The sequence below is a fragment of the Pristis pectinata genome, chromosome 35 (assembly GCF_009764475.1).
Source record: "Pristis pectinata isolate sPriPec2 chromosome 35, sPriPec2.1.pri, whole genome shotgun sequence".
NCBI classification, from domain to species: domain Eukaryota; kingdom Metazoa; phylum Chordata; class Chondrichthyes; order Rhinopristiformes; family Pristidae; genus Pristis; species Pristis pectinata.
The window spans coordinates 13,295,061-13,322,084 of NC_067439.1; the positions used below are offsets into that span (position 1 = coordinate 13,295,061).

The 27,024-nt window shown below is 42.9% G+C and overlaps 1 protein-coding gene across 2 annotated transcripts; it reads right to left on the minus strand.

Annotated features, from left to right (window-relative positions):
* LOC127586409 (THAP domain-containing protein 5-like) lies at nt 1–26,190 on the minus strand. 2 transcript variants are annotated; one of them, XM_052044348.1, is made up of 4 exons: nt 25,987–26,190; nt 18,076–18,267; nt 6,569–7,681; nt 1–2,745 (listed from the first exon to the last, which is right to left on the minus strand). In XM_052044348.1, exons 2-4 carry the CDS (start codon nt 18,232–18,234, stop codon nt 2,617–2,619), a joined length of 1,401 nt encoding a protein of 466 aa, XP_051900308.1. In that variant the 5' UTR covers nt 18,235–18,267; nt 25,987–26,190; the 3' UTR covers nt 1–2,616. The 2 variants fall into 2 exon arrangements, with proteins under 2 accessions (XP_051900308.1, XP_051900307.1); XM_052044347.1 differs by having other exon boundaries at nt 6,569–7,684.
* Nucleotides 26,191–27,024: the final 834 nt, after the last annotated feature.

Consider the following 27,024-nt stretch of genomic DNA (forward strand, 5'->3'; position numbering starts at 1 on the left):
TGTGCACCGTTTAGGATGCAGCAATTACAGATTTGTTTAAATGAGTTACTCTGCTTTTGGAAGCCAACAAATTGTACAATTTTAATGCCCTGAGAGGTGGCAGTCCTGCCTCAAACTCTGTGCAGGCACACTGTCCTCATTTTCCTAGTATTACCCTAATTAAAGCTCCCCTTTCCATATTTTAAGAAAATGTTAGTTAACACTAGCAATTCCAAAGTGAACAAGTAGCCATCAAATATGGGAAACTCAACCCAACATTGTTTTTTTTTAAGAATGCAGCCTAGTAAAAGCAGCTGAACAAAATTGTCACTTTGGCCAATCATCTAAAAATTTGACAGCCAAAATGTAGGGAGCAAAGCACAAGTCATCAAGAAAAACATTGAAAACCAATGCAAAACACATAGTATACAATGTGTTTACTTTAAAAGCAACAAATCATTTAAATTCACTGTATGCTGGCTGTAAAGAGCTTTGGAATATCGGAAGGCATTAATTATATAAATATTTCTTAACAAAATGTTGTTAATTCAATACAGCTGTTTAAGGACATAGAATCTTAATGCTCTCTTATTCAGGTTGGACATGATATTTACTAAAAACAAATTAATTCCTTAGATGGGACTTTTTTTCCTCCCTCTGAATGTGAAGATAGTGCCATTGTGGGAAGATATGAATTGCCACAAAGTTGGATTCAGTTATGAATACGCGAAAAGAAGGCACCACACATTTTTATAGCACATTTGAACCTCAGGACGTCATAAAGTACTTTACATCCAATGCAGTGTTTTCAAAGCAGTCACTGTTGCAAAGTGGGAAACAAGGCAGGTAATTCAGAATCAGAATCAGAATGAAATTTATTATCACTGACAGATGATGTGAAATTTGTTGTTTTGCGACAGCAGTACACTGCAAAATACACAGCAAAATCACACAAATGGTGTGAAAATGATCAGTTGTATTTTCTTAAATTATGTGAAGACTAAACATTGGACAGAACATCAGTGATAAACCCCCTGCTGCTCTTCAAAGTAATACCATGGGACTTGTCAAAGTTCGCAATCAAAGTCAGTCAGAGTCCTAGTTTAATGATGCACCTGAAAGACAGCTCTTCCATCAAAACAGAATTCTGTCCGTACTTTGATCTTCCGACTCAGAAGACAATTCAGTCAAGACTGATTGAAATACCATTTCTTACCTCACAAGATTTAGTGAAATCATTAAATATCCAAATGCTTACATTATAATATAACACATGTTTCTGCATTTATTTTGTGCTGGAATGCTTTGCCTAATAGCTTCCAGATAACATGATTTCTTTCATGTTCTCAATTACTTCCTCTCCTACTGTTCCTGCTATTGCTTCAGGTGCAAGTATGTGATAATCTGAACAGTGAAAATGATGACTATTCATCAACTGGGGAGCTCTATAGTCAAGCTTATTCTTGCCTTTCTAAGGAAAGGACTGAATACCATTCAGAATAATTCTCTTCACCTCCCCACCCTACGAATTACTGTAGCAACCTGCCTGAATTGTAATAAATATGATTCTGATTTTGATTCTGAGATATTTAACTCTCCTTAGTTAGATATAAAATATTAACAGTCTGGAGCAAACATAGCCACAAATGTCTCACAAATGCACAATGATCTTCAGTATTTTACAGTCAATTTAGTGCTTTGTTTTGGCAGTATAATTTGTGTAATCTAGGAATCATCTTAAATAACTTGAACACAATGTTCCACATTTTGGATAAAAATTATCCAGGATGCCAGGAAGAAATCCTCAGCTCTATTTCAAAAAGTGCCATCTAATGTTTTACCTGCATCTGAGAAGGTGGCATTAACATTACACCCAAGAGACTATCTGCAATAGTGCAGCATTGGGTGTCAACATATACTCAAGTTTATTGGATGGGACCCAGATCCACAACCTTCTGACTAGGCTGAGAATGGTACCACTGAAGCATAGCTGACAGTAACGGCAAAAGAGCATTCTTCTTCTTACAGATTTTTTTGATCTCATCTCCATCCAAGAACACACTAATCATTTCCTGATGCAGCTATATTACCTACTTCAAACCTTCCATGTCCTGGAAAACTGTCCCTCAGTGAAAGTAATTAATTGTAACCATCAGGTTAAAAATACTCATCACTAAGGCTCACATATGAGTGAGCACCAGTAAGAAGTCCAGACCATTAGCCGAAGAGCAAAGGAAAAAAAACTGGCAAACCAAAGTAAGCTATGCAGAATTTTAAATGGTAGGAACAAGCAATTCAACAGAATAAATAGCTTGTTTTTCCATAGAATGAGACAAGTTTTCAAGTTGGAGAATTATAGCTCTCAGAACTGTTATAAACATAGCGATCACAAGGAGGATAAAGAGCGCAAGGGCCTCGCAAGACTCAAAAATTTCTTAAGTTTATGAACATTCATGCACATTAAACTCCATCTAGTCAAGATCATCACTGCAACTGGATTGAGGAAAGCTGATAACAGAGAAATGGTAGAAATAAAACATAATTTAATCTTTCATTTAAAAAAATATTTTTTCATGAACAAACACACAATAACCGTTGCAGTGATTAGTAAGCAATTATTCTTGAAGCTGAACATCTTCAAAGAACATGATCACATTCTTCAATTGGTGGCTGTTGAAGTGTGTAAATTATATTGCCATTATCTTCACAAGTGACTGTGACAGTACTGGAGGTATTCATCACCTGAGCAGTTGTCTGTGAGCAGGTCTGAAAATTGTAACAACAAACAACGATTAGCCAAAAATACCACAACTTCTTAAAGCTATGATGACCATTAAGACAACTGTCAATTTTCAGTCTGTGAAGTACAGCTTATTAAATTGGTAATTTTTCCAAATTTAAAGAGTAAATTTTGTGAGACCCTCCCAGAACCATACAGGTTTTGTGCAGTTTGATAAACAGCAGAACAAAAAAAGTAACAAAATTCACTGAGTTACACTATCATGATACACAAACGGCAGGTTAACAATGCTAACACTCTTAAAATGGTCTTTTCATGGGTTGATGTACAGGGAATCTAGGCACAGACTAACAAAGTGCATGCTCACATTCTCAATCTTGCTTTCTGAGGCAGAGAATGAAGACAAGATATTTCTGTGTGGGGGTATTAAAGGTTAAAGTGAAGGCATATCTAGCTTCACAAAATTAATCCAAATTGGGAATCATGTTTTCAGCTTTCTCATTAGTTGCTATTCTGTGATTCCTTCAACAAGTGTAAGACAAGTACATTTTGTTGAGTGCCTTTTATATTAGAACCTAATATTATTAGCTTTTTAAAAAGCTGGAAGTATCAATTTTAATCCATGACATGGAAACCTTGAATATTGTGCACTTCTAGCAGCCCACATCAATGTGTGGGGAAAGTCCTGAAAACAATTATATTTCAAAGAGCGGTGCTTTTATTTCAGAATAGGAAGTCATTCTGCAGAGACCCCACTCTGTGCTACAAACAGAGGATACAAATTTCCCAGCCTGTTATGCAATATCCCAACAACTAAGTGCTCCACATAAATTCTTAAACCAGAAAGTCATGATTCCCTCTGTTTGCAATGGAGAATGATCACTATAGTTGAAATCAGAGAGGCCCCACAGAGCAGGAGACTCTATTTCTGATGCACATTATCTTGTAAAGAAGTAACCAGCAGCTCTGTCAGGGTGAGTGTTGAGGCTATTGTTGTTCACAAGCCATTGATTTGGAATAGAGGACGGAAAACTGGTAGCAACAGGGTAGCAGGCCAACTATCCCAAATTGTTCGATAAAAGATTGGAGAGTTAGGCTGATAGGTGCCAAATGTTACTTATTGTAGAAAAGTACACCATTATAAAGTTTGGAACAATGCTCAACAGTGACAACAAGCCAAGTATTATTCTGCAGCACACAACAAAAAGATGATTTCGAAAAACAGGTGGATATAGTGCTGAAGCCTCTGCATTCGGTACAATAAAAAAGCGAATGAAGTGTTTCTACATTCATAGAGGTCTGTAATTAATAGCATCTACAATTCTGATCATTATGTTATGAGAAAGTTACCAAGGTACTAGGACATACGATTACGAGTATTCAAAGATCTAAGCTCCTTCCAAGGGCAATGTATTTTGGCGGAGGATAGAATGAAGGATACCTAAACAGATAGTAGCATTGAACCACCCAAGTTGAGAGGAAGGTGCAGAAATCATAACTGTTTATACATGAGAAGGCACAGAACTGATTTTACAAAAGTAGTCAGAATCAAAAAATACGTCATCTCTGAAACGGGCAAGAATAAGATCAAAGTCAACTGTGATGTTGTAACCAGCTGCTAACATTCAAGTTTTACTCCAATAAATAAGAATGCTTTGGTATGGTAAAGAAAATCTGGGAGGACAAAAAAGGCAGCCAAAAATCTATTATAAATCAGTAGGTATGTGTAAAATGAATACTAGTCAATATGGCCAAAAACATACCTGAAAAAAATATTTGAATACATTCACACCTATCTTAAACTTACCTTAAGACACCTACCCCATGACATTTCAAGGTAAGGCCTTTATCAAGCAGCACGTGTCGATCCAAAACCAATACAATGACAATGTTCAAAATTTTGGATAGTGGTTCTTGCTATCAGGAATATGATTTCCTCGACCCCTCACCTCCACCAGCACCCCCACCCCTCTGACACCAACTTATATTCTCAAAAAGCATTTGAATTTAAATAAGGAAATATCTTTCTATCCAAGGTAGACAAGAATGATAAACCCAAAACTTCAAAAATTACATTAATGTGTATATAATAGGCAGGATATGTCCTCTGATAACTGGGATAGTACCATCATCTCTTGTACCCTTTTATACTAGCACAATTTTGATTCAAATCCCAGCCTCAATGTTTAATTACAACATATGGAGGATCACCACTAAACATTTCCCATCAAGGGTGCTTCCAATATCTGCAATCTTATTTAGGAAGAACTATTTTAATTAAATTCAACAAGAATCTAAAATAAAACAGAATATTAAAGTCCCATAGCAATAATCCAGGACTTCAACGCAATTTTCAGATACATTTCCTTTTTTAAAAAAACTTTTATTTCTCTATTGGAATGAAAACAACTATTCTATAAATGTTCATTAAAATGAGGTACAATGCCCCAAATTGTATTACTGAGCAAAAGTTAAAAGAGTATCATATGGTCGCAGAGGTAAATTTTTTAAGGAAAATCTATAAAGAAGAACAGAACCAAAAAAAGATTTACTGATGGCATTCCTGAATTTAAGGCCAGGCAGCTGAAGTGCAGTTGTTAATCATGAGATGGCAAATAAAAAAAAACAAAAAATGCTGGAAGCACTCAGCATGTTAGGAAGCATCTATGGATAGAGTAACAGTTAACTTATCAGGTCCAGGACCTATCATCAGAGCTGGGTAAGAGAGAAAACAAGTTACTTTACAATAGTGGTGAAAGTTGGGGAGGGATAGGTAGAATAAAGGGAATGTCTCTGATAGGGTGAAAACAGATGAGCTAAAGTAGCAGTAGGAGCAGCAGTTAGGATGAGATAATGCTTCTTTGTCTGTGTAATGTGTATATAATAGGAAAGGATATGTCCTCTGACAATTGGAATAATACCATCACTCTTGTACTAATGTTAGACATGCCCAGCAGGACAGACTATAAATATGGAAAAATAATCAAAATGACAGGCAGAAATGGCTAGTCTGATACAAACAGAAAGAAAGTGCGAGTTACCTAAAGTTAGAGAATTTGATATCGAGGCTGGAAGGCTGCAAAATGCAGAAGAATCACGTGTTGTTCTTCAGGCTTGTGTTGGGCCTCATTGTAATAGTTCAGGAGGCTACAGACAGAAAGGTCAAAGTGGGAGTCAGATGTTGAATTAAAGTGGGAGACAGCCAGAAGTTCAGAGGCACTCCTGCAGAATGAACATGGGTGAACCGCAAATGATAACCTAATCTGTGTTTGGTTTTACCAATGTAGAGGAGGCTACATTGTGAACACTGAATGCAGTGCTCTGGAATGGAAGAAGTGCAAGTGAATCACTGCTTCACCTGGAAAGACTGCTTGGGTCCTTGAATGGTGGAAGGGAATGTGTTAAAGGACAGGTATTACATCTCCTGTGGTTGCATGGGAAAGTGCCATAAGACAGGGAATGGTATACAAATATGGAAGAGTGGGTGGTATGGCTAGGGGGTGACAAAAACAGGTAATTTCCATGTGGCAAGAACTATAAAACAGCAGAGGCCTCAGAGTTGTACGCTGATGGAAGTTACAGAAATAGGGAGGGTCTGAGACCATGGAATGTTTTGTCTGTGAGCAGGGGTGAAGGGCAAATGGGATTTTGTGTAAGTTACGATTAGGAAGACAGTTTCTAAACATACTTAACTTTTACAAAGGGTGGAAAATGAGAGACTAGCCAGGAAAGCAGATAGTTAACTAGTCTCTTTCACCTTACCAAGTTCTCATTTACTTCTATCTACCTTGATGGCATTGTATGCTGTTACTTAGGACTTTCAATAAGCCTAAAATTAACTCCACCTACCATCTCCATTATTTTCAACTTCTCCTCTGATATAACATTTTCCTTTTTCAGTTGGTTCACAAGATTTTCCATGGCTTTTAGCCGGGCTGAATTCCTCCTCTCTCGCTGCTGTATAACTTTCACTTTTTTCTGCAGGCTAGCAACAATCTCTTCAAGTTGTTCAATGGTGAGGTCATTTTTGTAGTACGAATGTTCACCCTGTACTTCCTGTGTATCACTTTGTGTGGTCATAACTGTTTCTACTGCTGCAATGATTGGCTCAGGAGGTATAGCTGCATGGCTTTGGACAACTGGCAGAGTTGACATAATTGGCACAATGAGTGTAGAGGGTAAGGTCAACACTGTTTCGAAAGCAGACACGGATTTCAAAGGCTCAGTTGCCGCAGTCAGTAAATGTGATGTCTGAGAAGACAGGTTAGTGGGCGATAACACTTGGGAAGTTGACTCTACCGCTAAAGCAGTTACATTCTCAAAGGCAGGCGTTGCAATGGTAGATAGGACTGGTGTTGGAGGCTCTTGTTGGAAGGATGACAATGTTTCAATGTCTTGTTGGTCTTGTGCTGGTAGTACAATTTCTATCGATGTAAACGTTGATTCTGGTTCATCACATGCCTGCATTGGTGTAAACTGTAAAGTTTCGACAGATGGCATCATTGCAGTAGCTCCTACAGTATCAATTGATGCCAATGTTGATGCAAGTTGAACTGTTTCAATAGCTGCAACATTTTCAAATGGTAACACTGATTGCTCTTCGAGTAAAGTTTGAGATGGTCCATCTTTGGCTATCTGTAGTGAGCCAAAGGAGTTTGCTGCCACACTTGGTAAAGATGTGGTAGATGGTGTGATTGTTTCAGATATAGATTCATCACATGGATCTACAGAGGATATAATAACCTTATCAAATTCAGTTACTGAAGTTGATGCAGCTGCCTCTGTTAAACAAGTTGATTCTGTTGGCAGAGTTAGGACGGTAAGTGCATTCGGCTCGGTCAATGCAGGAGATTGAACTGGAACAGTTTGCTTTTGCTGCAATGGTTCTTCTTCATTGCTTTGAGCTTCCAACCTCTTTTTTTGCCGTTTATTTCCATTTGATCGAGCAACTGCTCTCCTTTTCTGCTGAAAGTTTTGTTTTGAAGAGTTAGAAACTGTTGTTAAAAATTTCAAATTCAAAAGTTTAATTTCAAAGTTATAAATAACACAATCTAGTTCAAAAAAAATCATGTCAGCAACAGTGCCATGAGTATACCTACAGTGCAAGAGTCACTGACACATGATTGGTGTAATAATGAAATTCTTCAAAAATAGTTAGGTGTTTAAAATTATATTTTAAAAGAAAATCACGAAAACCACCTTCATGGCCTAATTGATATGGGCAAGATGTGGCAAAATATGACACCATGGACCAGAACTTCTAAGATTCATTATTATTTTACATAGAACAGTACAGCACAGGAACAGGCCCTTCGACCCATAATGTCTACGCCAACTACGATACCAATCTAAACTAATCCCACCTGCCTGCCAATGCTCTATATCCTTCCATTTCCTGCTTGTTTGTGTGTCTGTCTAAATAAATATTGTATCTGCTTCCACCACTTCCCTGGCAGTATGTTCCAGGCACCTACCACTCTGTGTAAGAAAAAAATCTTCCTTCATAAATCTTTAAACTTCCCCCTTACCTTCAAGTTATTAGAGGACATAACTTTATTTGACATTTCCATCCTGGTAAAAAGATTTTATCTACCCTATCTATGCCTCTCAATTTTATATACTTCTATTTTGTGTCAGGTTATCTTACTCTAGGTAACACTTGAAGCACTTCACCATTTGACCACACCCCTTTACGACAGGGAGATGGTAATGGAGAATCGTTGAGCTTTCTGTTTATTACATCTCCTTTATTCCCCAAAACTTATTTCTCAGCATCTTTTATGACTTGAGAACATAATGAACCTTAATAGCTATTGATTTTTTTTTTCCTTTTGAAGTGTAGCCATTTGTGCAGTGTATTGAAAAAAAAACAAGGCTTCCCAATTACAAATTTAATTTGGTGGAAAGTCCTTGTGTGGAGATTTCAAAGATTAGAATCAGGTTCAATCACAATGTCCTTCTCAGTGTAATAGATTCTATCATCCACCATCTTGGCTCACAAATGAAGAATGACTATCTAGGAGAGGCATCAGAGAAGTAGAGCTTGCACTAATCGAGATTGTGGAAATTAGTTTTGACTCAAACAGCTGCAGTACTACGGAATTCTCTGACTCGATGATAGCTGAGGCAGAAACTCTCTGCACAAGTACACCTAGGTAGGCACTTTTTGCGTTCTAACTACAAGGCTGCAGACCACTGACCGGAAGGTGGAATTATTTAGCTGATAACGTGGATAGAATGTACCAAAGTGTCTCCTGAAAGTACATTTCCATAATTCTGTTTTGCAATGTCTTTGATTTCCCAAGCTTTTCACTTTAAAGTGATCACTATTGTTTTTAGAAATGCTAGCCAGGGTACCAGAAGAACATCTTTATTACTTTTCTAATAGTTATATGGGATCTTACCTTTACCTAAAAAGGAATAAATCTTTCACATTGTCCATAAATGGGATGTCATGTAAATACAACCTTCAGAATTCTGCTTACTTATCTAGATTGTGCCCTTGAAGCCACCACCTCTGCGGAGGCAGCCAAAAGCAGGGCAACTGAACCAAGCCACCTGTAATTTTACCCAAGCGAGCAAAAGTCAGTGCCTTCAAAGGAACATGGAGAAACAATATAATTTAGAATTAGAAATATCTAAAATATAATTTCAAACATAAGAATACCAACCAGTCATGATCTAAGTGAATGAAGGAGAATGTTTGGAGGTTATCTAGCCCCTGTTTATTCCCCAGACCTGATCCAGCAAGCTTTATTCCATCTGTGACTGCCGAGATATGCAATATGACACACTAACGTTAGCATGACAATAATCAAAAATGGAATCAACTCTAGTAATACAACTATCTCTTCAAAGGTTCCTTTCAATATCATGCTCAGTTTCAGCTATCAGAAGATTCTTTCTAAACATCTGTATGTATCAATTCTCCCCTACCCAAGAGCTCGGTACAGATTGATGTGCTCGGACCTTCTCTGGAAATATCAACTGTTTGCACAGAAAATCCTTTCCTATTCAATGAGTTTAATCACAACTACAGCTCTGACACCCTTTCAAAATGACCCACCCTTTTACTTTTGCAGCTGTGATCACAAACTGCTTAACATTAACTTTAAACTCAGGTCTATCAACATACAAGCACAGTTTTACTTTTCTATTTGATTATTTTCACAACTCTGAGAAACAGAACTATGGAATGAGAGGCATTTAGCACATATTACTGTGCATGACTTACATTTAAATAGTTTCACACCTCTGCTAGTAATTAATTGACCAGTTGTGGTCAATAATTAACTAACGCCTACATAAATTTCCAATGTACGAACACAATGTTTGGTACCAAGGAAGAAAACTGGCATCACTGTTGCTGGGTCAAAACCCTGGAACACTCTCCCTAACAGCATTGTGGGTATACCCACACTTAAGGACTGCAGTGGTTTAAAAAAAGCAGCTGACCACCACCTTCTCAAGGGCAATTAAGGACAGGCAATTAAACACTGGCTCAGCCTGTGAAGCCCACTTCCCTTGAATGAATTCTAAAAATCAACACATGGAAGATATGTCTTCGAAATCTGTTCAGATACCATATATTAAGGAGCAGTCACATTATATCTAAATATGACAAGAATGTCTCCCTTAGTCAGAGTCATACAACAAAGAATCAGGCCTTTCAGCCAACCATGTCCATCAAGCACCTATCCACCATTAGCATCTATATTAATCCCATTTACCAGCACTGGGTCCTTGGCTTCTATGTCTTGGCAATTCAAATGCTTGTCTAGATCCTTCTTAAAATGTTATAAAGAGTACCCACTCCACCACCATTCAGGCTATGCATTCCAGATTCCATCATCCTCTGGGTAAAAAAGTTATCCCTCAGATCTTCTCTAAACTCCTTACCCATTTCCCTAAACATATACTCTCTAGTTTTGGATACGTGTGCTATGGGGAAAATTTACTATTTATCTCTGTCAGGTCCCCCTTCAGCCTCCTCCGCTCCAAGGAAAACAAACTCAGCCTATCCAGTCTCTCCTCCTAACTGAAATGTTCCATCCCAGGCGACATTATGGTGAATCTCTTCTGCACCCTCTCCAGTGCAATTACCATAACTCTACACAGTACTCCAACTGCAGCATAACCAATGTTTCATACAATTGTACCTTAACCTCCCAGTTTTTGCATTCCACGCCCAGGCAAGGCAAGTATTCTGTATGCCTTCTTTACCACCTTATCTACCTGTGCTGCCGTCTTCAGGGATCCTTGGACCTGTACACTGAGTTAGCTCTGTTCCTCAATACTCCCTAGGGCCCCACCATTCATTGTCCACGTCCTACCCTTATTAGTTCACCTTAAGTGCATCATTTCACACTTATCAGAGTTAAGTTGCATCTGCCTTTGCTCTACCCATCTTACCAACTGATCACTATCATCCTCTAACCTCAGACCATCCTCTTCACTATCAACAACACCATCGATTTTCTTGATTTGAGATAACTTACTTTCTCTGATAAACATGATTTACAAAACACCTAGCAGCAGGCAAAGAGACATTGCTAATGCATTCAATTACCTTGATCAGTTATCAGTTCCTAGCTCTGTCATTAGGAGAATAAAGTATCTATTTTCAAAATGTTGTCAGGAATGGCATAGAATGACACCATTACATGTTATTGGACAACCACACAAGGAAAGAAGTCAGAACAGCAGGATCTTGAATAGCTTGAAGACTTACAGTAGTAAAATACTAAGCATGCTAGAAAACTGAAATAAGTAGAAAATAATGGAAACAGTCAGCTGGCCAGACAACATTTGCAGAGATAATTGAACATTTCAGTTCAATTATCAATGACTGATTGGAAAAGTTAACTCTCTACCACATTTGCTGCCCTACTTGTCCTATTTCCCTACTTTGTGTTTTCAATCAATTTGGAGATTTTTAAAAATATTGTAGCCGCACGCAACACGCTACTAAAGGAACACATGGAGGCAGAGAGTGCTGAACTCAGAAAAAACCCTTTACTGATTCCAAATCACGCGCTTCAATCTCCCATCCCATGGGCCCCCACGACCCGCGGGGTGGACGTGACGTCCGACTGTCCCTGGAGGGTCCACCCCGAGCGGGTAGTTCCAAACGCGCTACCGCGTGTCTGCCGACAGCTGCTGATGGCAGTTCGAGTTCCGCGTGTGTGGGCCGCCACACCATCACCCACCCCCCCACCCCCCCAAGAAACGTCCATCGGGGGAGTGGAGCCCGCAGTCTGTGTGGCTTGCCTGGGTGGCCGGCCTTGCCGGCACGGTGCAGGTACCCTCACTGGTTGCTCAATGCCCAAGTGCGCCGGTTTGAGACGGTCCACTGTAAAAGTCTCTTCCCGGCCACCCACCTCCACGACACATGTGGATCCGTTGTGCCTGATCACCTTGAAGGGTCCCTCGTACGGCCGCTGTAGAGGTGACCTGTGCATGCCCCTGCGAATAAAAACATACTCACAGACTCGGAGGTCTTTAGGGGTGAAGGATGGCGTGGGACTATGCCTGGAGGTCGGGACCGGCGCCAGGGTCCCTACCTTGTCCCGCAGCCTCATTAGCACCGCTGCTGGAGTTTCTTCTGAACTCCGGGCCTCTGGTACGAACTTGCCCGGGACCATCAGGGGGGCGCTGTAGACCAATTCCACGAGGAGGTGCCTTGGTCCTCCTTGGGGGCTGTGCAGATGCCCAGTAGGACCCAGGGAAGCTCATCTGTCAAGTTGGGGCCCCTGAGGCGCGCCATCAAGGCCGACTTGAGATGCCGGTGGAATCGCTCTACCAAACCGTTGGACTGGGGATGGTATGCTGTGGTGTGATGCAGCTGGGTGCCCAGGAGCTGCGCCAGTGCTGTCCACAAACCAGAAGTGAACTGCGCCCCTCTGTCGGAGGTGATGTCTGTTGGGAGGCTGAACCTGGCGATCCAGTTTGCAATGAGCGTCCTGGCGCAGGACTCAGTGGACGTGTCTGCAAGCGGCATGGCTTCTGGCCATCTGGTGAACCTGTCTACCATGGTAAAGATATACCTGGTGCCCCGGGAGACTGGCAGGGGGCCGACGATGTCCATGTGAATGTGTTGGAACCTCCTGTGCGTTGGCTGGAACTGCTGGAGGGGAGCCTTCACGTGCCGCTGGACTTCAGCGGTCTGGCAGTGTACACAGGTCCTGGCCCAGTGTCCGACCTGTTTGCGCAAACCGTGCCAGACGAACCTGTCCGCTACCAGCTTGATGGACGCCCGGATGGGTGGGTGGGCCAAGTTGTGCAGCATGTCGAACACCCGGCGCCTCCATGCTGCTGGTACCACGGGTCGGGGTTTGCCGGTAGACACGTCACACAGGAGTCGATCCGCTGCCGGGCTGATGGGGACGTCCTCCAACTGGAGCCCCGAAACGGCAGTGCGGTAAGCCGGGATCTCGGTATCCAACCATTGTGCTTCTGCCAGTGTTGCGTAGTCTATTCCTGAGGACGATATGCCTGCTGAGTGGAGGCAGGGGTGAGACAGTGTGTTGGCGACGACGTTGTTCTTCCCCGTGGTGAATTCTGAAATAAAGGACAGGTGCCTCTGCTGCCAAGCCAACCATGGGTCCGATACCTTGGCCAGTGTGAAGGTGAAGGGCTTGTGATCCGTATACAAGGTGAACTCCCTTCCCTCAAGGAAGTACCAGAAATGCTGGACAGCCAGGTAGAGCGCTAGCAACTCTTTGTCGAAGGCGCTGTACTTCACCTCTGGTGGCCATAGGTGCCGGCTGAAGAAAGCGAGTGGTCGCCACTGGCCCTCGACAAGCTGCTCCAGGACTCCGCTGACTAGTGTCGGAAGCGTTGACTGTGAGTGCCATGGGTACATCAACTCTCGGGTGCACTAGGAGGGCCACCTTTGCCAGCGCCTCCTTGGCCTGCTAGAACGCCTCCGTGGACTCCGCATCCCATGCCACCTCTTTGGCCCTGCCGGCCATCAGACTGAACAAGGGTCTCATGATGCGTGCCACTGCTGGCACAAACCAACGATAGAGGTTGACCATCCCTATGAACTCCTGCAGGCCCTTGACCGTGCTGGGCTTGGGGAACTGGCGGATGGCCTGGACCTTGTCCGGTAGGGGAACTGCGCCATGTCAGTTGACTCTGTGGCCCAAGAAGTCGATCTCTGTCAGCCCGAAATGGCACTTCGCCGGATTGATTGCCAGTCTGTGGTCGCTCAGGCATTGGCAGAGCTGGCGCATATGTGCCACGTGCTCTTAGTGTGAACTGCTGGCCACCAGGCTATCGTCCAAGGAAATGAAAACGAAATCCAGGCCGCGTCCCACCAAGTCCATGAGCCTTTGGAAAGTTTGGGCTGCATTCTTGAGACCGAAAGGCATCCTCAGGAATTTGAACAAGCCGAACGGGGTGATGAGGGCTGTCTTGGGCACGTCGTCAGGGTACACTGGGATCTGATGGTATCCCCCTGACCAGGTCGATTTTCGAGAAGATGGTCACTCCATGCAGGTTCGCCGTGAAGTCCTGGATGTGGGGTACGGGGTATCTGTCGGCGGTTGTGGCGTCATTGAGCCTTCTGTAGTCTCTGCAGGGCCTCCATCCTCCTGCGGACTTGGGCACCATGTACAGCGGGGATGCCCATGGGCTGTCTGAGTGGCGTATGATTCCCATCTCTTCCATCTTACGGAACTCCTCCTTGGCGAGGTGGAGCTTGTCGGGTGAGAGCCTGCAAGCTCGGGTGTGCAGTGGCGGTCCTTGTGTGGGGATGTGGTCCTGCACGCTGTGCTTGGGGTCGGCCGTGGAGAACTGCGGGGTGACTACGGAGGGGAATTCCGCCAACACCCTGGTGAATTCGTTACCCGAGAGGGTCACGGAATCCAGGTGGAGGGCCGGGTAGCTTGGCTTCTCTGAGGTGGAAAGTCTGGAACATCTCCGCGTGGATCAAACACCGGCCTTTTAGGTCGGCCAGGAGGCAGTTGGCTCGTAGGAAATCTGCCCCTAGTAGTGGCTGTGACACCGCTGCCAACGTGGAAGTCCAAGTGAAATGGCTGGACCCGAAACACAGTGAGATAGTTTGCGGGCCGTATGTCCGAATACTGGTGCCATTTGCAGCGGTTGAGTTCGGGGCCTGGGACCGCGTTACGAGTGTCCATGTTCGGGGGGGGAAGTATACTGACTTCGGCCCGGTGTCTACCAGGAAGCGCCGCCCGGAGTGTCGGTCCCAGAGGTACAGGAGGCTGTCTCAGTGGCCAGCTGTCGTAGCCATTAGTGACAGCTGGCCCCGGCGTTTCCCAGAAAAGCACATGGTGGATGGCAGCAGCGTGCGCCTGAACCCCATCTTTGGTGATAGAAACACCATTGTTCCGAACTTTTGTCTTTTTCCCCCGTGGGTCTCAACAGCTTCGGTTGCGGGGCCTGGGCTTTGGGGCACGCGCTCATGGCTAGGCCAATGGAGGCTGCTCCACATTGCTTACTCTGCCAAAGGATGTCTGCTCTAGCCACGACCCTGCGTGGGTCGCTGAAATCCTCACTCATGAGAAGGAGGCGAATGTCCTCTGGCATTTGCTCGAGGAACAACTGTTCAAATAAAAGGTATGGCTTATGGCCGTCCATGAGCACCAGCATATCATTCATGAGCTCAGATGGCATGCGGTCGCCCAGACCGTCCATGTGTAGGAGCCGCGCTGCCCGTTCGCGGCGGGAGAGTCCGAAGGTACAGATCAGGAGCGCCTTAAGCTTAGTGTACCTATCCTCCGTTGGTGGCTGGCATAGGAAGTCGATGATCCGGCCTGCCGTGTCCTGGTCGAGCGTGCTGACCACGTAGTAGTACGGCGTGGCGTCGGCTATAATGTCTCTGATATTGAACTGGGCCTCAGCCTGCTCGAACCAAATGTGGGGCTGAGTGGCCCAGAAAGTCGGGAGCTTCAGAGAGACCGCGCTGTGCGAGTTGCTCAAACTTATGGCTGGTCGCTGAGTCACCGGCTCCAGATGCCGTCTGGAACGTCGGGGTCACCAATGTAGCCACACGCAAAGCGCTACTAAAGGAACACATGGAGGCAGAGAGTGCTGAACTCAAAAAAAAACCCTTTACTGATTCCAAATCGCGCGCTTCAATCTCCCATCCCAAGGGCCCCAGCGACCCGCGGGGCGGACGTGACGTCCGACTGTCCCCGGAGGGTCTGCCCCAAGCGGGTAGTTCCAAACACGCTATCGCGTGTCTGCCCACAGCTCCCAATGGCGGTTCAAGTCCCACGTGTGCGGGCTGCCACAATATAGTACATATAATCCATTTATATTCAATGGCTACAGTGTGACAAATCAAATGATACAATTTTAATTTATTGAACCTCATGTGATTCTATTAGACTATAAGTTATTAAACTTTGAATCAAAAGACACTAATGAACTAGCACACTTACAATATTAATTGTGCTTTGTTCTTGCAAGTATTTAATCCAGTGTGGGGAAATACAAATAAAGTGACTTTCCTAGAAGAGTAAATGAACCATGACAGTAGGAGCACTACTGATACGGGTTTATCCCATTGTTAGACAATTCTGGTGTTTGCTGAACCAAGTTCTAGTGTCTCAATACTATTTCATATTCACATGTGATACAGAAGTAGAGTGTCAGTCATCTCCCCAAATCGCATCTAGCCAGTTCTTCTGCAAAAGGGTTGTGTATCAGGAAGATAACCTGCCCATTTTAGAGAAACTTTGCAACAGAAGAAATCCAGTTCACATTTGCCTGAATGTACAAGAAGTGAAAAGGCCTTGTGTCTCTTGACTACCTTCCAGTTGCTGATAGTATAAATTGAAATGGAATGTATAGCTGAGCAAAATTAAGCCAAATCTGTGTATCAGGCCATAAGAAAACTTTCAGTATAGCTAAGTTTTAATGTGAGGACCATACAACACAGCTAGCTCAATCTGAACCAGTTTTCACATTTGAACTCTCTCTTGATTAATTCTCTCTTTTAAAATCTCTATTACCCTTGATTATTTGTGGTCAAGTTTTCTATGCTTCGTCCTTCTATTCTATTCCTGAATTAATATTCTTCACTGGTTTATACACCTGTCTTCTTGTGCTGCAGCAATGATTTAAACTTAAATTTAATTCACATGAATTTTTCATGTGTCCTTTTCAAGAAGTCTTTTTAAGTTGCTCCTCACCTTCCTTTATCAGATTGCTGCAAGATATGGGTGTTTCTGTTTAACTCATGGAACTGAGTTTGTCCATGGCATTACAAAGCTTCAACAAACCAACCCATACTCGTACTCTACTAACTCTGAACTATTGCACTAGTCCTCACATTGTGGCCCAGATTTTTCACGGAGCTCAAAGCAATATGATGAAAAGCTCCCACCATTAGATGCAAGGGTCCTACAAGAAAGGAGTTTGGTTAACCTCAACTCTTGAAGGTACCACTCAATATGCATAAACTATTACAGTACTTCATTGTTCTATCTCTTCTTCTGAGACTCCGTCTCTTCTAAGGCTCCATCTGTTGCCTTACTTCAGAAACTCATGCATTCCAGATTAAACACATTTTATAAAGTTATGCCTTAAGTGATCTGGGAGGCCACAAGAAGGCTAGTTTAAGAAATATGATTATCATACTTCACAGTGGACACTGTTGCATCAAAGTAGCTTAACCTGGCATTGAAATAATTTTCCACTCTAGTTTGCTGGAATCCATGTGATTATCAAAATGTACTGATTCTCCAACAAATATCCCTCATACAACAGGCAAAAATCCATCTCAAAAAAAGCAATGATTTTTGATATAATATCTTAAGTCTGTTATAAATTCCTGCACACCTTTTAGATTGAATTTCATTTATTGGCTGTGCCAGATTTTTTGAAAATGAAATTCATTCTCTGGATATGGGGGATCATGGAAATGTCATCACCTATTGTCAGCTCTTAGACCAGAGGGGACCCGAGGAAGCAGTCAGAATCAACAGGCGAGGTGAAAGACAAACACAGGCAGAATGGATATAGTTGGGTTTTTTAAAAACGGTCATGGTCACTCTGACTGGCAAGAAGTTATCTTTTATTTCAGCCTTAATAAACAAAGATTTCAAGTTCTCAAATTTTATGGTGGGATTTGAATTCACATTTTCTGTCTTATTACCTAGGTTCTTAATCCACCTAGGAATCACCTCTACTGGTAACAGCTTCACTTAGATATCAGGTCAGAAAACACTAAGGTTTTCATTTGTCCCTCCTTCTTTGACACGCTAGGGTTCAATTGCACCATGCACTACATATGAAGCAATTTCAGATCCATTTGTAGAAGTACTCCAGCTTTTGGGGTAGGTACATATGGCAGAAAATCCAAACTATTGTGAGCAACGTACCGTAGGCTGCTCCGGGAAAGAAAAAATTGTAGGTACAGCATCTGCCTTCAAGTATCGTGTCCCCCACCCTCCATTCAAAGCTTTCAGGAGTAAATGTTCACTGCAGATGTACTGTACTGGGATGGAACCCATTTCTCCCTTTTCATATTTGAAAGCCATTGTGCGAGTCTTTCTTTGTCATTCGATGGAAACCTCAATCAAAACAAAAAAGTTGCTTCTGTGAGACTCTTTCTGCTACTATAGGCAACAGCTTATTCAAAGCACTAATCTTTAAAATAATCTTTTCATTAGCTCCACCAACACTCACTCTCAAGACCTCTCATTTACACATTTGTTTCCAGTTAGTAAATTAAGGATTTCTCCATGATTCAATCCAATCTAACATCAACCAAGATATTTTGTGGAGAAAGGAAGCTACCTTTTTTGTCCAATTGTGATGGGTCAAGTAAATTGACCAAACTATTTCTTTTGGGTAGAGATTCATAGAACAGTACAGCACTGGACAGGCCATTCGGCCCACAATGTTGTGCCGATCTTGATGCAAATATATACTAAATGTCCTCCTCCTGTATATCATCCATATCCCTCCATTCCCTTCATATTCATGTCTCCATCTAAAAGCCTCTTAAACTCCACCAAACTGCCTGCTTCCACTACTACCCCTGATAACCTATTCCAGGCACCTCCACTCTGCGTAAAAAAACTTGCCCCTCATATCGCCTTTAAACTTCCTCCCTCTAACCTTAAAAACATGTCCTCAGGTGTTTGACATTTCTACCCTGAGGAAAAGATTCTGAGTGTCTACCCTATCTATGCCTCTCATAATTTTAAAAACCTCTATCAAGTCTCCCCTCAGCTCCAATGCACTAGGGAGAACAACCCAAGTTTGTCCAAATCACTGATACATAAACAACGCAGGTCCCAGCACTGATCCTTGCGAAACACCACTGGGCACGGACCTCCAGCTAGAATAACAGCCCTCCACTCCAACGTCTTCTATGGGCAAGCCAGTTCCGAATCCAGACTTGTAATTCACCCTGGATCCCATGCATCTTTATCTTCAGAATAACCTACCACGAGGGACCTTATCAAATGCCTTACTAAGGTCCATGTAAATAATGTCTTCATCAAGCTCCTTTGTCACCTCCTCAAAAAAGTCGATCAGATTTGTAAGGCATGACCTGACTCACACAAAGCCACGCTGACTGTCCCTTAGCAGGCCATGTCATTCCAAATGCGCATAAATCCTATCCCTCAGTATCCTCTCCAATAGCTTCCCTACCACTGACGTGAGGCTCACTGGCATGTAGTTACCTGGATTATCCCTATTTCCCTTCTTGAACAATGGCACAACATTTGCTACTCTCCAGTCCTCTGGGACCTCGCTAGTGAGGACACAAAGATCTTTGTCAAAGCCCCAGCAATCTCCTCACTTGCTTTTTTCGGTATTCTGAGTGTGGCAGTCTTTCCTCACCACCCCTCCCACAGTGAGGCACTCCCTCTTCAATGACAAAGTTAAGTTCTTCACAAAACTAGCATGAACAATTGAGTGAAATTTCATTTTGGAAAGGGATGCCAGAATTACAACTGCTTTAATCACAGAAAAGAGAAGCTCATATCAACTTTTAATAGAAGTTAAATTCAATAAATAAATGAGAAAATTGCATAATTATTGAGACATAATAGAGCAAAGTGGTTATTTTTGATTTCTTTAACCAAAACCAGATCAGACATTAGAGGACAAATGGCTTCTAACTAGGTTGTCAACTTTTATAATTTTATTAGAACATCTGCATGAAGGGGAAAGGTCGCCAATCAAGTCTCATCTACACTCAATATAAGCAACAGGATTGCAAACAAAGAATGATGAAATCCAATGCAGAAAAATGAGATCATATATTTCAGTCAGAAAGATTAAACCAGATTAAAGATACTACATTTTAACTGGGTTTATGAAGGTGGCAATGCAATTAATAAAATTATGGAACACTGGGTTTTATTAAATAGAGAAATGGAATATATAAACAAGAAAGACGAACACTAATTATCAGTTTGGTTCCACCTGTCGGATCTCATCCAATTCTAGGCACCACTTAAGAAAGAATGCAAAGATTTAAGAGGAGGATTCGGAGACCATTTCACCTACCACGTTAATACCAGCTGAAAAGGATTAATTTCACTGCCCAGAGACACATTAAAAGTACATTCAGTTAATTTTCAAACAGAATGAGGGTTCTATCTCTTGCAAGCTCCCACACAGACTGAGTGAAGGTATTCTTCCCCAATCTTTCTACCCACTACTTTAACTCTATAAAGGAACTGAAGAAACTAGGTTCTTCCTATTCACTCTCCCCATTATCCTCACAAATCTCCCTGTATCCTCTTTAGTCCCACCTCATATTTCCTGCAGTATTGTGACTAAAAAGATATGCAACAACTTAAACTGTCCTAAAAGTTCTAGCACAAACTTTCCGCTCTTATATTCTATGTTTCAACTAGAAAGAGTCCTATATTCCACCTTAACCACTTTATTAGCCTAAACAGTGACATGCAGGAATCTGTGGACATGCATTCCAAGGTCCCCCTATTCCTTTACACTTCTTAGTATCCTACTATATAATAATTTGAATAAGAAAAAAAAATTGAGAGAAATGGGAAAACACCAGGGCAGTGGGAGTAATCACATTGCTCTTTAAAAGGTTCTATGCAGATACAATGTGTGGCGTGGCTTCTTTCCGTAATGCATTAGTCTGTAATTCTCTACCACCTCAACAATGTAACAAATTTGCTTTACTTGGACATAAAGAATAACAATATGGCTGGAACATATCTAAAACCTGCATGTAGAATGTGGTAAGGGTAAAGTGCTGTGAAGTACAATGTATTCTAGTGTTGAAATAGTCTGCTTTCCATAATTAAGGGAGGTTCAAATAATTCTTTTTGAGTGCTTCACAGTAGCCATCAATCTATCCCATGAATCTATGCAAGTCCCCATAACAAAAAATATTGGAAAATATACTGCAAGAGAGTGCAAACTATACTATACAGCAAATATTAGCAACTGGGATTTATTAGGACCAGTTCACAAGTTCAGAGAAAAAGACATATTGTGCTGCCCATATTGTAGGAGAGTGTCTAAATGGATAATAAATTGGTGCAAAATCTATTACCTACAATCATGTTGACATATCGAGTGCAGGCATTTCCAGATAGGAAAGTGAAAAGAAGCACATTATAACCAGTAAAAATGACATGCAGTTTATTCACAGAGATGAACACATCCTCAGCTTTTCAAAGTACTTTATAATTAGTTTTGAAATGTAAATCGCTGTCATGAACAGGCAATCCAACAGTTAATGCATGCACAGCAAAGTCCCACAGGCAGCAATGAAAAGCAATTAAGTGACCAAGTGCTTTAGTGACATTGGCCAGAATACCAACCGAGAACTACACTGCTCTTATACAATCAAGGTGGAGCAATGGAGCCTCATTGTCTCATCCAAAATGCTACAGCTCCAACAAATTAGTACTTCACACTAATTAGTACTTCTCAATGAATTCCAAACCTAACACCGCTCTCACTACCTCACCTCCACACCTATTTCTTTTGACTGCAGTCTACATTCCAGACTGTGGACCAGTCTTCAGAATCTGGACCCCTCCCCCTGACCTATCACCCTCACTAATCTATTGACTGCTAATTGCCAAAATGACAGGGAGCATTTCAATTTTTTTTTCCACTGCCCTTAGTCTCTCATTTATCCCCCTCAAAACTAGCTGTACTCTGCTCACTAAGGACAAATCCCAATGTGGTCATCAGACATGCTGACAAGGACAGTATTGTTGTTTGGTGAAATGACCTTCATCTTTCAGAGGCTAGCTCTTTGCCATTTGCTCATATTTCCCTCTGAACCATGATCTCAATGAACCCAAGGTTATTGCCACCGATTAATTTTCTCTAGAGATCTGTTCTCCACAGCCTCATTGTCCCTCAAGCACACACAATCTGCTTCTATGTCCTCCCCAATATCCTCATGTGGGATTGTCCTGGTAGACCCATTGCATCAATCTCCCCTTGGCCTCGAACTTTCTTTCTCCCCTTGTCTAGTTTGTTCCCATTTACATCTGTGACAACTCACTTGCCCTCACCATTTTGCCATTTTCCTGGCCCCAACAAACTCCTTTTCACCATCGATTTTCACTCCCTCTACACCACTATCCTACATCAGGAAAGCCTATTGGCCCTGAATGGAAGCCCGGCCCCTTCCCATTCACCAACATTTTCCTTCATCCAGATGAACAAATTTTCACATCAAACAATTTTATTAACTCTAATCACTGCCTTCAAGTCAATGTAGCTATGGGAACCCACATGGGTCCAAGAGATCTCTGTCTGTTTCCTTGTGAAATATGTGGAACAGTCTTTGTTTCAGTGATACTCAGGCTCACCTCTTTCTGATACACTGATGGTTGGTACTGCTCCCTGCTCTCATACAGATTGCGAAGGTTTCACCAGCTTTGATGCCAATCTCTACTCTCACAGGGTCCACTTCTGACTCTTCCCTTGCTCTTTTATGTTATTTTCTCTACTTCTGTATCTCCATCTCAGGAGATAGATTATCAGTCAATATCCATTAGAGGACCACAACCATCTAGACCATATCTCTTTCCACCTTGCTTCTACCTAGGCAGCATTCTATTTTGCCAGTTTCTCCAGCTCCGTCACTTTCTATTATTGCCACTTTCCACTACTGCCACTTTCCACACCAGTGTTTATGAGACATCTTCCTTTATCCTTAACTGGTTTCTTCTCTGAAATAGTTAACAGGTCTCTCAACCATCTGTTCCATTTCCTGTACTTGTGCTCTCACCTCTTTCTCCCACTCAAAGCTTGTCCTCACTGTCCACCCGATAAGCCTCCACATTCAACAGATCAGCCTCCATCCTCAACATGATCCTATAACCAACCACATCTTCCCCTCCACTTTAAACATTCTGAGACTCACTGGGTCACACTTGTATTTCTATCAACAATCACAGTACATTCCCATGCAATCACAGGAGATGCAAGACTTTCCCTTCCACCATCCAGAGAGAACAAACAGGCCATCCAGGTGAAGAATTCACTTGTACTTCTTCCAACTTAGCACACTGCATTTGGTGATCATGATGTGGTCTCTTCTAAGTTGGAGAAATAAAAGCAGATTGGATGACGACAATGCAGAACACCTTCCTTCAGTCCCCGAAGGTGACCCTGAGCTTGAGTTGCTTTCATTATAATTCTCCTCTCCATTTCCACACTACTTCTGATGGCTTACACTATTTGGCGAAGCCCAATTCAAGCTCGAGGAACAGCATCCTGTTTTCTAAACTGACACATTGCAGTCCTCAGGACTTAAACCCGAATTCAGTGGATTTATATTAAAGAGGGTAATTTTGCTTAAAAGAACTTGTTGTAAACATACTGAAACAAAGAAGTTGATGTCAAATGTATTTTCCAAAGGTCCCATAAACTGGTTCTACATATAACATCTTTAACAGAGTTGGTATTTGAAAATTAGTCACATTATCGCCCACAACCAATGGCAAGTTATGCATGCAACTCCTCAGTGGTTTTCACACAGCAAATGAGCGACTTGAGTACAGAAAATTAAGCTTTGAACTAATTAATATTAAGGTGATTAAAGATGGGGGGGTCTGCAGTCATCTGGTTTCATTATGCTAATTGAAGCAAGGGAAGAGATTGCTGGGGTTCTGATGGAGATTTGTGCATCTTTGTTAAGCATGGGTGAGGTATCAGAAGACTGGACAATAGCCAATGTTTTTACAAAAAGGACTGTAGGGATGAGCCTGAAAACTACATGCCAGTGAACCTCACATCAGTGAAAGTTGTTGAAGATTCTGAGGCAGAGGATTTATGTTGACTTGGAAAGGCAGGGACATTAGGAGGAATCAGCATGGTTTTGTGCAGGGGAGATCATATCTCACAAATCTGATTGAGGTTTTTTTATGAGGAGGTGACCAGGAAAATAGATGAGGCTCGAGTAAGGCTAGTCCAGAAGGTTAAGGTACAAGGCATACGGGGCATGTTGGTCAAACGGATCCAAAATTGGCTTAGTGATAAGGAGACAGTAATGGATGGGCGTTTTTTTCCCGATTGGAAATCTGTAACAAGTGGTGTACCACAGACCTCTATAGAGATATATATATATATATATATATATACACACACACACACACATACACACACGCATGAATGACTTGGATGAGACTCAAGGAGGTATGATTAGTAACTTCTGCAGACAACACATAAAGTTGGTGGAGTCATAGATAGCGAAGGAGACTGACTAAGGATACAGTGAGACATAGATCAGCTGGAGAGTTTGGTGGAGCAGTGGCGGATGGAATTTAATCCAGACAAGTGTGAGATGCTATTTTGGGAGATCAAAGTCTGGTAGGACATACAGAATAAATATATAGCAGGGATCTAAAGAGCACTGATGGACAGAGAGACCTTGGGCTGAAAGACCATAGCTCCGTGAAAGTGGTGACACAGGCGGACAGAGTAGTGAAAAAGGTATTCAGTATGCTTGCCTTCAGATGCTATGACAATAAAAGTTGGGACATCTTGTTGCAAGCTGTACAAAACATTGGTTGTACTGCACTTAGAGTATTGTGTATAGTTCCAGTCCAAACACTACAGGAAGGATGTGGTAGCAATAGAGAGAGCGCAAAAGAGATTCACCAGCATGTTGCCTAGAATGGAGGGCTGTAATTAAAGGAGAGTAACTCACTGGAACTTAGGAGGCTGCAGGGTGACCTTGCAGAAGTTTATAAAATTATGAGGGCATAGATAGGATAGCTAATATGAATCTTTTTCCCCAGGGCAGGGGAGTCTGGAATTAGAGAGCACAGATTTAAGGTGAGAGGGGAGAAATTTAAAGGAGATCTGAGGCATAATATTTTGCACACAGAAGGTAATAGTAGAGGCGGATACAATTATAAAGCTTAAAAGGCTTAGAGCAACATGGGCCTTGTGCAGGCAAATGGAATTATCATTAGGGATCACAGTTTGCATGGATGCAGTCGCTGCAAGGGCCTGCTTCTGTGCTGCAAAAAACAAGTTGCTGAAGGAACTCAGCAGGTCAGGCAGCATCTGTGGAGGCATAGGGATGGTCGATGTTTCAGGTCAAGACCCTGCATCAAGACTGAGAGCATCAAGGGGTGACAGCCAGACCCAGCAACCCATATGTACTCAGCAAGATCCCAGGGGCAACACGGAACTGATGAGTTTGTTTATATTGGTGGAGGAATGAGTACAGTAAAACTCTGATAATCCAGCGTCTAATTGGAAACCCTGATGATCAGGCATCTGGCTCGCTCATCAGTCTGTAATATGAGGCAGGACTCCACACAACAAGCAGGGTATTGGTCAGCATGGACAGGTTGGGCCGAAGGGCCTGTTTCTGTGCTGTATAGCTCTGTGACTCTGTACGTCCGGAGTCTGGACTGTGGCTGAGACCAGGGTTGGTGTCCAGAACACCAGGGGTTAGGGATGTGGGCAGATTTGTGGCCAGGACGGGTGCACGGTGCATTTATATTTCATACTCTCTCTAAACTCGCTGGAAATGTTATTATACTGCCGCGTAACATATAACAGTGAAGTAAAGGTGAGTCTGGGCATTAATGGGAGCAACATCCACTGGTCCAGAAAAACGGCCCGTCCGGCACCAACGTCCCGGGATGCCGGATCATCGGGTGTCGAGCAGCAGCCAGAAGGGTTGAACGGTCTCCCTCTGCCCCACCTCCCCTCCTACTCCGGCGGCACGTTCACCGGGCTGAGCAGGCCGGAGAGCCTCGCCCTTCGCCCCCACACCCGCCGGTGTCCGGCCCTAGGCCGCCGCCACTCACTTATAGAAGCTGATCTTCCGGTTGTCCGCCGCCAGCTGCCCTGCGTGCCGCCAACACTCGGTCACCGCGCAGTTCTTGGGCATGGCCCTGGCACGGCCCGCGGCCCCGCAACGGCTTCCCCTTCAAGTTCAAATTCAAATTCAAACCGACGGCCGCACTCCAGCAGCGCGCGCCCACGCGCGCCCTCGCCGCCGACCCCCCCTCCTCACGTGACTCCGGGGGCACCGCGCGTCACGGCGCCCGGCGCCTGCATCAAACATGGCGGCGCCCACCCTGGCGTGTGGCGCGTCGGGCGACCTGTTCGCCATATTTTCTCCTGGCGCCTCATTGTCACTGTTGGCCAACTTCAACAGTGTTTAATTCATCATTTTATGACCTTTTGTTTTCAATTATATGTTCAGTTGGACCTATGCGTAGCACACATACATATGTTCAGTTGGACCTATGTGTGGCACACATGCATACAGAGGCATGCAAAACTTTGGGCACCCCCAGTCAAAATTTCTGTTACTGTGAATAGCTAAGCGAGTAAAAGATGACCTGATTTCCAAAAGGCATAAAGTTAAAGATGACACATTTTAATATTGTAAGCAAGATTACTTTTTTATTTCCAATAACAAAAAGGGAAAAGGGCCCGAAGCAAAAGTTTGGGCACCCTGCATGGTCAGTACTTAGTAACACCCCCTTTGGCAAGTATCACAGCTTGTAAACGCTTTCTGTAGCCAGCTAAGAGTCTTTCAATTTTTGTTTGGGGGATTTTTGCCCATTCTTCCTTGCAAAAGGCTTCTAGTTCTGTGAGATTCTTGGGCCGTCTTGCATGCACTGCTCTTCTGAGGTCTATCCACAGATTTTCGATGATGTTTAGGTCTGGGGACTGTGAGGGCCATGGCAAAACCTTCAGCTTGTGCCTCTTGAGGTAGTCCATCGTGGATTTTGAGGTGTGTTTAGGATCGTTATCCTGTTGTAGAAGCCATCCTCTTTTCATCATCATCTTTTTTACAGATGGTGTGATGTTTGCTTCCAGAATTTGCTGGTATT

What these genes read in the sequence shown, in the direction of transcription:
- LOC127586409 (XM_052044347.1), bottom strand. Translation starts at nt 18,234, where the DNA reads ATGGCTTTCAAATATGAAAAGGGAGAAATGGGTTCCATCCCAGTACAG. An exon ending in CTTTCCCGGAGCAGCCTACG is followed by an intron (nt 7,685 to 18,075) that starts GTACGTTGCTCA and finishes CAAAACTTTCAG; the next exon opens with CAGAAAAGGAGAGCAGTTGC. An exon ending in AGTTGAAAATAATGGAGATG is followed by an intron (nt 2,746 to 6,568) that starts GTAGGTGGAGTT and finishes TACAATTTTCAG; the next exon opens with ACCTGCTCACAGACAACTGC.